This window comes from Pinus tabuliformis, chromosome 6 (genome assembly GCF_031772625.1).
Source record: "Pinus tabuliformis cultivar Carrire ecotype Pingquan chromosome 6, CPIR1, whole genome shotgun sequence".
In the NCBI taxonomy this organism is placed as follows: Eukaryota; Viridiplantae; Streptophyta; class Pinopsida; order Pinales; family Pinaceae; genus Pinus; species Pinus tabuliformis.
Window position 1 is genome coordinate 398494734 of NC_142292.1, and position 13161 is coordinate 398507894.

General features: G+C 37.1%; 1 protein-coding gene across 2 annotated transcripts in view; it reads left to right on the forward strand.

The window, feature by feature from the left end:
• The window catches only part of LOC149258983 (MMS19 nucleotide excision repair protein homolog), a 419217-nt gene that overhangs the window by 387610 nt on the left and 18446 nt on the right, over positions 1 to 13161 (forward strand). For both annotated transcript variants that reach the window (XM_089417142.1, XM_089417149.1), the window contains 3 exons: positions 11214 to 11294; positions 11398 to 11477; positions 11598 to 11724. In XM_089417142.1, coding sequence (XP_089273268.1) covers positions 11214 to 11294; positions 11398 to 11477; positions 11598 to 11631 — 195 coding nt within the window. In that variant the 3' untranslated portion in view covers positions 11632 to 11724. The remainder of the gene's footprint in view (positions 1 to 11213; positions 11295 to 11397; positions 11478 to 11597; positions 11725 to 13161) is intronic.

Consider the following 13161-nt stretch of genomic DNA (forward strand, 5'->3'; position numbering starts at 1 on the left):
CTCAAAGCTTGTTGATGAAAAGGCTTGATCACATTTTTTGCTACGAATGCCTTCTCATATCGGAACAATCATCTTTGTTGATACAAGTTGATATGATCCTCTAAGTGACAAACAAAACTATCGCATTGAGAAGGGATGAGACCATCTTAAATTAATCTTTTGTCGAATCTTGCAGTGATTAGAATCTTGTGATGAATTGTTAACACATGAATAAATTGCACTGACATTAATATTCTTTGGAACATCAGGTTGTTGTTTCTATTTTAAATACATAACTTGATTGAGTTCTCTACTCTCGTGATACAGACGTCGATAAGGAATTTTAGTGATTTGATTTTCCCTTTTATTGTTTGTGTTGTTTTCGTGCTTTATTTGAAGTACCTGATTTCTTTTAGCTATGGAAGTTGCATGGTTAATTTTTGGATCTTCACTTGAAACTTTTGTTGTTGGAACTGCAATTTCTAAGCACATCTTTACTTCAACTAGCTTGTCCTTTTCTAGGGTTGTGATATTGGCAGGATTAGTATTTGTTGTTTTTTCATTAACCAGAATTTCTACATTTGATGCTTTTTTCTCGATAAGTTGTTGTACCTTATTTTCTAATGACTTCTTGTCCTTCTTAAGCTTTTTAATTTGCGTTAATAATTTTTCACTATGGTCTTTAAGTCAAGAAACTTCTTCATTTTTGTCAATGGTGATCTTGTCTATTTCTCTTTGCAAATTTTGTAGTACTTTTTTACCTTCTTGAAAAATTATTTTTGAAATATCTTGTATGTCTTCTGGTGTTACTGAATTTGGTTTCAGCGTAACATCCTGGAGTGTTATTTTCTTGTTTGTGTAGGAAAATGTTAAAAGCTTCTTTTTCATAGTTAGGATGAAGGAACCTAGGTTTTCCATCCATGGCAAACCCAGAATAATGTCACCTTGATTGTTCCATATTGTTTGAATTGAGAATTGTGAAATAAATGTATAATTGTTAATGCTTAACTATAATTGGTTGACATATTTTTTGTTGCCAAAACAGTCTAATTTTCGTTTATATTTGACTATGGAATCACTAACTTGCTTGCGATTTCATCCGTTATATAATTTTTATCTTCGGCAGGGGAGATAACAATAGTGACATCTTTTCCTGCAATAGACTCTTTAATTCTAAATAGCACTGAAACGTAATTTTGTGAAGTTTCTGGAAATTTTCCTTCATCACTGGTCTCCATTTTTCATCTTGAAATGAGCTTTAGGGTTTTTAAGGTGACCCTTTTTAATCTTTTAACCTTATACTTTCTAATCACTTTATATTTAAACAACTTTATTACCTCCTTGAAACTTGGAATTCACCCTTGATATCTTCTTATTCCAACAATTATAATTAAGCTTGATCACTACTATCCTTGGAAATAAAATTTACCCTCTTACTTTTCTCAAACACACCTTTATATTTTTATAATCCTATTAATCTTATACCAATTTGATATGTATAACTCCAAAACTCATTTATATGTAATGCAGAAGTGACGATTTGACCCTTCACTTAATTGCAACATATGCATTCGTACGAATCACAATGTATTTGTGCAATTTAATTTAATTTAATTCTGAGAGGCGAAGGGTTAAGTGTGAAACCCTTAAACTAGAAGGGTCACGACGTTTGACCCAGAAGAAAGAAGGACAATGGGGTGGAACTGTCCGAACCGACCACAGTGACAGTGTTGAAACGGGGACGACCGGTGGAACGAAGACAGAAGTGATGTCGGATGGGATACACTAGAGCGGGGATGGGTATGGATGAGTTAGTCGAGGTAGGAACACAGTGGTGCAGTGCAGGCATGGAGCGACAAAGTGAAGAGTTGCCAGCAAGGAACGCGACAGAGAGAGCAATGGTGAGTCGTTGCAGGAGCGTTGCGGCCCGTTGTGCCAGTTTCGAGGCAAGAGTACATCGTAGTGGACAAGAACGAACAAAGTGGAATGGGAGTTGGTCGAAGGAGTGGTAGTGGTGTACTGAGCATCAGTTTCTCATGGCAGTCTGAGGTTGGTTAAGCGATGGTTGTTCATTCAATCGGCTACAAGTACCGCTGGTTCGAATGTGGCTGCATGGATGGCAGTAGTTCAAGAATTATATATTTTTTTTATTTTTTTAAAATCTAAATATTCCCTTTCTTTCGTTTATTTTTAATTTCTCTTTTTATATGGTATTTTTTCTTCTTCTTTTTTGGATGGCCAACGACCTCTGATGAATCAGCGGAGAGAGAAAATCCAATTTTTTTTTAGCGAAACGTTTTCAGTTTCACGACAACAAGGTTGGTGCAAGGTTGATGACCAATGGTTGGATCAGATGTGGCTTTGATACCAATGTAATGACTAAAAATCGTATACGCAGTAGAAATTTTATAATACTTCATAGACAAAGACATCCATTGTAGGATAGTAATTGTAAATTGTATATTGTATAAAAGAATTGATGTAGGATGATACAAAAGAGAATGAGGGTCCTGTATATATAGCCAGGTAAGTACCCTTTCATGAACATGCATGTCTCTAAGACATGCCTTTTCATTATTAACCAACTAACCATTAGTTAATTTGCTTATTATTTATTATTATATTTATATTATTATGGTTATTATTTAATATTTATAATTTATTTTTATCTATTTTTACATAATTTACGTTCATAACATTTGGACGAGTGGAATCACTAGAGGAATGCTTTATAGATGTCGTCAATGAATCAATTCCTCAATGATTCATTAGGGAGGTAGACCTTCTTCCTCCCCGACAACGATGCCAAAATGTTACCGCTCAAATTAGCAGGGGACTTAAAGGGGATTCCTAAAGGGTCAAATGCTAGACCAAGGGCAACAAACGGAGACTTAGCCCACTAGCACCTTAGCTAAGGCTCCCTAGTGTTTACGGACTTTCACCGATGGGAGGAGACTCAATATATATGGACTCGGGAGACAGAAGCATCATACTGAACGCAAATGATTCAATATTTAGGATGCTTCATAGTTGCAGTTGTTGCAATTGCAACAACAACAGATGAGAGGGAGTTGCAGTGCAGATGCAGAGATTACAACAGTGTTAGCAGCAACACAGATGCAATATTAGAGTTGCAGAGTGGTTGATGGGCAACAATAGCCAAACATCAACATTGTGATAGGAGGTGATACAAAGACGATGTTGTGGCAGTATGTGCAACACTAGAGAGAACACAGTCCTTGCTAGGAGGGAGTGTTAGTTTCTATAGCATCTGATGTGTTCTGGGCATGAAATTTGGTGGAGAGGCTATAATACATTAGATCTCCAAAACCCATAAGTTGCTTCTAGAAATTCCACCTAGAGATGACTTAATTAGATTATTAACCTATTTTTTAATGTTTCCTAAGTCTAAACTTAGGAAAACTGGTTAATTAATCAAAATTAATTAAGTCAAGGTGAGAATAGTCTAGAAACTCGCATGGATTGACTTCTAGATGATCCTAGCCTTTGATTAAGTTTTAATCCTGGTCGTTGGTGCTCCAACAAAAGATTATAAGAAGAAGTAGATGGGCACTTGGAGAATACACTTCAACAGTTCAATTTCCTTGGCAGATTGATTTCTAGAGAGCAACAGCAGTTGCCGGAGAGCAAAAGATCAAAGTAGAGTCAATGATATGGAGGAAGTTTTCCAGATCCGAAGAGGCAGCAACAAGGAGGTCGAGTTATTCCCAGTGAGGCAGCGCAAAGGACTGCCCAGTTGCTTCAGAAGAGGAATTCGATTTGGTTGGAGTAAAAATATTTTTTAGTTCCAGAGGCCAGACAGAGGTTCCAAAGTGTCGGAGAAGCGATTTCCTCAATAGAGACAAACATAACGACTTCATCAAAGGCAGTTCAGAGGCTAGATGTCATAGGGCTTGCACAAACATTGCGCAGAGGTTGACGCAAAGGGTCCAGGAGGACGATTTTTCTGAAGAAAAGTTGTGTTGGGGTTGCTTGTGGAAGAATGGTAATTCCCTTAGACAATTTTGGCCAGATTTGCTTGCTATTTGGATTAGTAGTTGGGCATCCATAGATTGTACTCAGAATTCGCTGTTGCATAATAATAAAGCCCTCATTTGTTGCACCGATTTTCCCAAGTTGGGGTTTTCCAGGGACATTTGTCCAAAAATAACTGTGTTAATTATTGTGTGTGTGCTAGTATTTTCTTAGTTTCCAATGCTATTTTTCTTCCGCAGTTTATTTGTGAAAATTGTAGTAGAGAATTATTCGTTGTTTGTGTGGGCAAATAAATTGTTAAATTAAATTAACAATTAGATGAATAATTTCAGTTGCTGTAATAGATGAAATTTTGCCAATGTAAGCAGTTCCTTCTTAAGAGTCATTTGGACACTAAAAGGTGCAAGAAAATAGAGCTAGTGAAGGAAGAAAGCTGGTATAGGAAAGATGAAGCTAGAATAGGAACCTGATGTTGATCTTTTACAAGATGACAAGAGTATGTGCTATAAAGGTATATGAATATTACAAGGTATGTATAATTATGCTTTGATTTAGCTGTAATATCGAGATGAGCCCTGAGGTATGACAAGAACATCACCCTTAGTAAACTTTTGATTCATATTCTTTAGTGATACATATTAGTCACATATGTATGTAAGTGAGTTTGATCCCTTGTACATGTGATATAATGGTACATCGTTTGGTAACAATTAATATGACTTTGGCATATGTTGATTTGATACTATTGATAATGCTTGCGATAAATATGGTAACTCTGATGGTAATAATGTGTTATTCAATATCTACTAACCATCTCCTTGATTGATTTTGGTAAAGCCTTTGATAAGCTTTAGCTGCCATGATGAATTAAAAAAGTTAGTTAATTTTGCAATATGAAAAAATGAATGCCCTGACTTGATGATGTTAAGGCTCTGATGAAAATGTTTGTACTAAGAAATGATGTTGTAACCATGACCCTTGAAGTATGAAGATACTCTTGTCAACTGCCTTGATTACTTGACATTAGCCCTTGATGAATGTTTGATGACTGAATATTTGATGATGATTTGTCCTGATAATGATATATATGGAAGCCTGATATCGTTTGACCATCTTGTATGGTCAATATGGCTATGAAGAATCAATGATCTTGATGCATGATAGTAACATTGATGATGACTAAAGCAGCTCTCCATTAAGAGGGAGAGACCCTTGATGAAATCCCAATATATATTATTTCTTGCATAATGATTATTGAGGCCTCCTCAGAGTCTATAAAGTTAATGAATCGAAGATCCATGATTACAGATTAAAATGAGCCTTGATGAACTTGATGAACATCTAATGTTTCTTTCATAATTAATTTTATGAACTAACAATTCTTTGCTGACAAAACTGGTCTACCTCAAACAATTTTAGGATCCACTTCCCATGAAAAAGTGTTTTTGGCATGCTGGTTGGCATTGATTTGATTAATCATTGTGTTGCTTGCATGTACCCTAAGCTAGATAGAGTCCGTATATATATGTAGTTGGGAGAGTGACATCTTCATGGACTGATAAAAAAAAATGTTGTTGCTTGTTGCCTCCTTGTGTGAGAGGGAGTAAGGATGTATAAGGTATTCCTTTCATTATGTCATGCATTTTCTCTAACGTAATGTTGGATTTAATGTCCCATATAAACAGGGAAACAAAGGATTGTTGCTCTAAAGTTCTGCAAAAGGTAGTATGGTTCTTCTGTGAATTGTTTGAGTTGATGCTAAGCACTTTGTATACATTGATGACTGGCTGCTCTTTGAACATATGCTAGGCACGACTATGATATACTATGACTTATTGTGAGATTCAACATGCATAAAATCATGTGTTTCATGACAAATTAGATATCCAGGATATGATGCAAAAAAAGGCATGAGACTCTGTCACCTTCTTGATTGATGAGCAGGTAGGCATTTGGATTCTTGAGTTACAACATATATGATTTTGTTGACTCGATGATCTCTCAGTGTTATGCACTATGGACTGGACTAATAGTCGTAAGCCTAGTGAATGCACTAATGAGAGGGAGGGATCCTTGCTGATCGAGAACACTAAGCATAGCTCTTCACACCTGTTGAGTTCCCAACGTGTGGAATGAAGCATTGAGCGCTCCTGGGGTTGAGGGATCTCTGGACAATAGGTGTGTGTGATCTCTACTCTTGTAGTAGGTTGAGTATCTCCTCTATTGTCACCCATAGGGTGTGCGTGATCCTTGACCATTATGACATGTCAATTATCTCCCCCTATCTTGGTCCAACAAAGTATACCCCAGTTGGCAAGATACCCACAAGCTGCACTTGTTGGGATTGCCCCTCCCCATCTGGCCAATGTGTTGAGGAGGCTTGGGGCGTGTGATCCTTACCTTTGGTAAGTCAGGTAGTCGGGTATCTCACCCAAGCTCTGATTATTATGCAGGTGTTCTACCACATGACTCTCAAGGGTCATTGCTAGGAAGATCAACAAACAATAGGATGGCTATGATCCTTACCTCTTATGGCAAGTGGTATCTCGCCCATTGACTGCACAATGGGATGGTTGTGATCCTTGCTTGGTAAGTTGTATCTTGCCTATTGCTGGATATAGGGTGGTATCTTAAAGATACTATCTTTAGCTCCCTGATGTGGTTCTAGGTTGAGTAGGGCTCCCTGATGTTGTTCCAGATTGAGCTAAGCTCTTCGATGTTGTTGTGGGTTGAGTTGGGCTCCCCTATGATGTCAGATTCCTCCTTTTCATTAGATTCGAGATTGTTCAATAGATGGAGATGAGCCAAGACAAGATATGTCTTGATGATAATAATGAATGTATTGATTACTTGATATAGGGTGGAAGCTAGATGCTCCCCTATGATGATAACTAAGTTGAGTTACCCTATGATGATTCTTCTTCTTCAGCTAATAATCGAGTTATGTTGAGATATGATGGATGTCTTTGATATGTCTTTAGAGACTAATAGGGTTTGGAGGGCTGATCTCCCCTACCTTTGGTTATGGATTCCTCTTCTTTCATGAGATGATATGAGATGGGTCTTATTGGTGATACAACTATCTGTCTTTCTTATGATTGAAGATATGTTCACTTGAGATTCGCCTATGATGGATATCCTAGATGAGGCTTATAATGTTGATGGAAATTCCTCCCTAGCTGAGAGGGATTGTTAATTTTGGCAACTAGGGAGAAATTTCCTAACCATCACTATTATTTATGATCTCCAAGTAGGTTGGAATGATTGTAAGGAAATCTTTTTCATTTGAAATTCAATGTCGGCCTTATTGGAGGGAAAATTATTTTATTCAATCTTCAAGTTGGCTTCAATTGGTTCATGTTGGCCTATCCAAGGGTTGCGACCCTTTAATAATGACGAACAACTATAAATACCCCATAGGGGTGATTTCCTAAAGTAGCTTGGATGACTCTGAGATTTCGATGGCTTCTTTGGACCTCACTTCCCACTGTAAATTGACATGTATGATTTTTGCATTCTCCACAGTGTCGACATCTCAAGTTACTCGTATCTCTGTGAAAAGGTTACTCGCTCTTTGTGGATGCTCTCATTATATATGGCTCTCTGTGCTTTTCATTTACCTCATTGATACGACATCTATGACTCTCGCATTCTACTATATCATGGCATCTATGGTACTCACATTCCACTGTATCATGGCTCTCACATTGCATTGTCACTTGGCATCTCAGTGGCATCACAGTTATGTTTGGCACTTAGCATTTCAATGGTATGATCACAGTGTCAGCATATTGGCACAAAGTCTCGACTATGGTATTCATATGGTCTTGATGGGTAGTCTCTCAATATGGTATTCAACACACAGTTTGTTTGCTCTGCGATTATGATAACAGTGATATGTATGGAGGTATCAACTCTGCTCTGCAATGGGTGTATTGTCTTTGCGTATCTCTGCTATATATATATATATACATATAGTAATGTATATGGTTGGCACAGTATGTATGACTGGCGTCATATGTATGGTATCTATCTGACATGGTTGAAATCTCTTATGCATATATTCATTGTTATACTTTGCAACGCAGAGCACTCTGTTGTATATTACAGTCCTGACATCCATATAGTCTCAGCATCACTATTATATAGATTTGTCTTGGCACTAGATGAGTCTCGACTCTGTTATATGGAGTCTGGACTGTATGTATGGCATTATCTTTTCTATAACATCACATACGTATGATATCACTATTGTATATATGGATCAGTTATATATTTCACCACAAGTGTATGGCTTGATTATCACAGCTCAATGTATGGCTTCATTGGCGTCACCGTACAGTTATATTGGCATTGACGATGATTCTTGTTCACAATCGAATTGTGAACAAGACATGGATAGGTCTTGGCTAGCTTGTTGATATTTGTACCTTGTACCTCTCTGTTGAACTTTTGATGACAATCAAATATAAGAAGAAGAATTTGGAAGGGTTTCCCCCCTTGTGGGGTTTTGCCCTGGTCTCTGACCAAATCTCAATGTGCCTTGTGCATGCTTTTTTTCTTGTGTTCTTTTAGGTTCTGCTGCTATGATGATGTCATTGTTCTTTTTATATAATTGCTAGTGATGTTTAAATGCTATGGGATGAATGTAAAATGAAAATGATGAAATGCAATTATCTAAAGCAAAGCACTGGGGTGCCGAGGTAATAGCTTGCAAATCTAATTTTTGAAAGCTTAAGCAATTGCAACTTGGAGTAAGTGCCATAAAAGTAGTTGACCTTTGCATGCCCTGTGACATATTGAATGAGGTGCTTCCCTCTCTTTTATAACTAATTAATGCATCCACATTTTTTATGGTTCACAATATCATACATCAAAAGGTTCAATGTGTGCACCAAGCACCTGAACCAAAAGATGTGTGGATGAGTCTTCTCAATGATTTTTTGTGTTCCCTTACAGTTTATTGCATTATCAGTGATCACTTGAAGTGCATTATTAGGACCAACATCAGTAATTGTTTTGAATAGGATATCTGCAATGTTTTGAGAAGATGTAGTGGTGGAGGAGTCATGACTTGTAAGAAACACTGCACTGATAGCAGAAACACCAAGAGCATTTATCAAATGTTAGTTTCTGACATTTGTCCAACCATCTGATGAAATGGATATCCCGCAATCTGCCCAGTTATTTGTAAACCATATCAAAACTCTATGAATTTTTGCTTTTTCTCTGTCTATTAACAAAGTTCTAGCTTTCTCATAGTTGGGGCTCCTTTCGGGTTTTCATTGATGGCCTTAACCAAATCATGCAGTGGGGAAAGCGAAGCACATTGAATGTTATACTAGAAGCACAAGGAAATCATACCACTTTTGCATCCAGATCATCTCTCCCACCAATGTTTAGGAAATCTTCTATCTTCTTCTAGCTTCAAAGCTTCCAGAAGTACCAAAGAGGAGATGAAGTGTGGCCACCTATTCTAGAGGTTGCACTTGCATCGAACCGATGTTTTTGTTTCTTACATTGTCTTTTTTGTGCAGCCTCCTCTTTTTTGATGTATTTTTTCCTTTGTTACATTGATACCTTAGAGCAAACTGAGATCCATATGGGACCTTTATTTTCATCACTGTCCATTACCCCACAAAGATTCCCTCCTCATATGGGTATATGAATTGCTATAAGATTTTTCACCATGACAATCATGAGGGCATATAAACTCGAAGGTTCCACCACCTCTCGGCCCCCTTGAGTTTTGTCACAAATTTTCACAAGGGTCTTATTGCAGCATTTCCCCCGTACATTTTAGTTCCATCTTCATCCCCTTCCCCTTCAAATCCTTCCTCCTAATGATACATTGGGTCACTATGAGTGTGAACACTATCCTCTTCTTCCATTTCTTTCCTTCTATTCCTAGCACTGCCCACCAACACCATGGAAACCAAAAATGGAATGATAAGCCTAAAGAACACCATTTTAGATGGACAACCTGCAATAAAATGAAGAAAGAATGGGAAAGAGTAGGAGAGGAGAAAAAATACAAACAAGTAGGACAAGAAAATGGAGTTAACTGGGGTATGCAGTTACCTCTTTAGCTCTTGAGAAATTGAGAACTTGAGGTAGATGGTAGTGCTTCTTCAGTCATCCAAGCTCCTCCTTCTTCACTACTCCAAGCTCTCCTTTGCTCTCTCTTCCAACCTATCACAAATTTATCTCAAAAGCTTGCTATCTCATCTCTTCTCCAAGGTCTTTTCTCCTCTATTCTCCAAGCTCAAGCCAAAGATGCAAGAATGAGGAAAAGAGGGGGAAATGTCTCTTAACCTCATCTTCTCCTTTCTCTAAACTCATGCTAGGCCCCACTTAAACCACAAGGTAGTAAAATAAAAATATATAAAAATCCTACCAATAGAACCGTGCATGTTCCATCTAGAACTGTGTGGAAAGTGTTCCAGAGCCATGTGAGAACCGTGGTTCGACCAGCCAAACTGTGAACGGAACTGTCATGGTTGCCACAGGTCCAGGAACCATGTTTATCTGAGCGAATTGCAGTTCTGTTTTTCTGGTTCGTGGTTCAGGAACGGATCCACATGGTTTGCGGTTCTGGCGTCTGAGCTGTTGGGGGAAGGGTGATGATCACTGCAACACTTATGTGTACTTTCATTTATTATTTATGTTAATTATTATTGTTATTATTAATTGTTAATTATTAGTGTTATTATTATTTACTGATGTTTATATATTTATGCTCGTTACGTATTCTTTCATGAAGAAGTAACGCGTTCAGGGGCTTACATTGTCATAGCTTTGTGAATGTATGTAAAATGGCAAGTGACATGTTTGACTGTAACGTGAAATTAGATTCAGAGGTGGGGTGTGAGTAGTTTGTGAGGTGTAATGTCTTGAGTGGAGTTTGTTATTGATGATCTAGGGGAAATTCTCCATTGCTATTTCTTTAGTTGTGGTGTATGAAAAAAGATTGGAAACAAGCTCCAGTGTTAAATGTCTAATTTTAAGAGTTAAAGAGATGAACAATGTTGTATTCTACTCACTTCATGATTGTGCATTTACAAATGTCCTTGGTAAATGTGTTTTCCTTTTCTAAGCTCCAGTGTTAAATGTCTAATTTTAAGAGTTAAAGAGATGAACACCGTTGTATTCTACTGACTCCATGATTATTCATTTACAAACGTCCTTGGTAAATGCATTTTCCTTGAGGAAGTGTTTTTTTTCTTTCCTTTTGACAGATTGTTCGAGAGACAGCACTGCAATGCCTTGGAGCGATGGTTATATTGCCTTATACTCGGATTTTTCCAATGAGAGCACAGGTGGATCTCGATTGTACATAAGAATCTGTAGAAAGTGCTAAAATCATTTTGGTAATTGCATGCTTGTATTGTTATGAACTACTGAATTCCACACTCATTACAGGTCTTAAAAGCTGTATCAAAGGCTTTGGATGATAGGAAAAGATCAGTCCGCAAGGAGGCTGTAAGGTGCCATCATGTTTGGTAAGCATTTATTGGTTCACTGTATGAATCTAGTATTGGATTATGTTATTTCTGATGATATAGGTTAGTATGATGCTATTCTCATTTTATATTGTGCTAATACGGAACTAATTATCGCAGGGCTTCTATTGCATCAAGATCACCAGTTTATTGAACAAACTGAAAGCATTGCTTTTTTCTGTGCCAAAGAAAGTTCATATGTTTCTCTCAACTTATTTTCTCAATACTGATTCAAAATGCACGACAGGTTTGTTCCATTTCATTGTTGATTTTAATTTGGCCCTTTGTGTCAGCCATAATATAACATTTACTATTTAACAAATTCATATGATGATACTTTTTAGTAAATGGCTAGACAGGATTAGATGATAAATAAAACCAAGGCTAATGCTTGATAAAAGTTATTTGGCCTTTTTTGTCAGCCATGATATAACATTTACTATTATAACAAATTGACATGATGATACTTTTTAGTAAATTAGATGATAAAGAAAATCAACACTAATGCTTGATAAACATTACAAAATACTGACTGGCATAAGTGAAAAGTTATACTAACTACCTGGTAATCACTTTGGTATATCAATAGAAAAATTAATAAAATGTCTATGTTTGATGCTAAGATGCAGGATAGTACAGGGTTGTACCATGCACATTTCCTTACAGAGATGCAGAAACACGTGTTACAGCACTGAAGTGCATTTCATGTTTCCTTGCAGAAATGCAAAAGCATGTGGTACAGCACTGAAATGCACTCCTGTCCATACAAATGGGTCTAACATGTGGGAAATGAGTTTATTATGGCTGGAAATGCATTTCTGTATGTATCATTTATCAATGTTTGTATGGCATATTACCAAAAGGGTTTAGCTGATTTTACTTAGTTTTTACTGGGTTTGATCAGAAATGCTTACAATTAATGTGGGTAAGTAAAGGTTTACATTTTATTTCATTTCCTGTTCATTTACTTAAATTTTTAACATCACCATTAATTGTTTTAAAATGTTTGAAAGTGGTTCATATCACCCACCAAAAGTAGGTAACCCCATAGGAGAAAAAATTCTCCTGTTGGACAGCCAGCTAGTCAGCAGCCCTATACATTTCTTAGTTATGTATCATGATATGCCACATTCTTCCACCATTTGCACCGGTTCTACACCTCTCACCAGCAGACATTCTTCTTGAAGGAAGGTAGCTTACCACTCAGCAGGTATTTTAACCAGTGTTGATAATATCGCCGAGATATCGGCGATATTCGGAAATATCGCGATATTTTCGGCGAGCCGATATATCGCTGACAAAATATCGTGATATTTTCGGCTTTTGAAAATATCGCGCGATTTCCGAAATATCGCCGATATTTCGGAAAATATCGCACGACAATCGAAAATATCACCCGGTGACTGTAAAAAATTTCTGCACGGCCTATAAAAATCCGATTTTGGTTTTTTTTCATATCATTTTCATTTCTGATTGCTAGAGAAAGAAGGGGAGAGCTATGTGGTTGCTGCCAAGGAGGGTTTGAACGTTCTAGGCCCTAGTATTGATATGCTATTCATGGTAATGTTAAATTCTTAAAGTAAAAGTGACATTCTCCTTAATCTTCATTTTCATCATTTTACTTAAATTTTTAACATTACCATGAAATGACTCAGGATGTTTGAGGGTGGTTCCGGCCTCATTG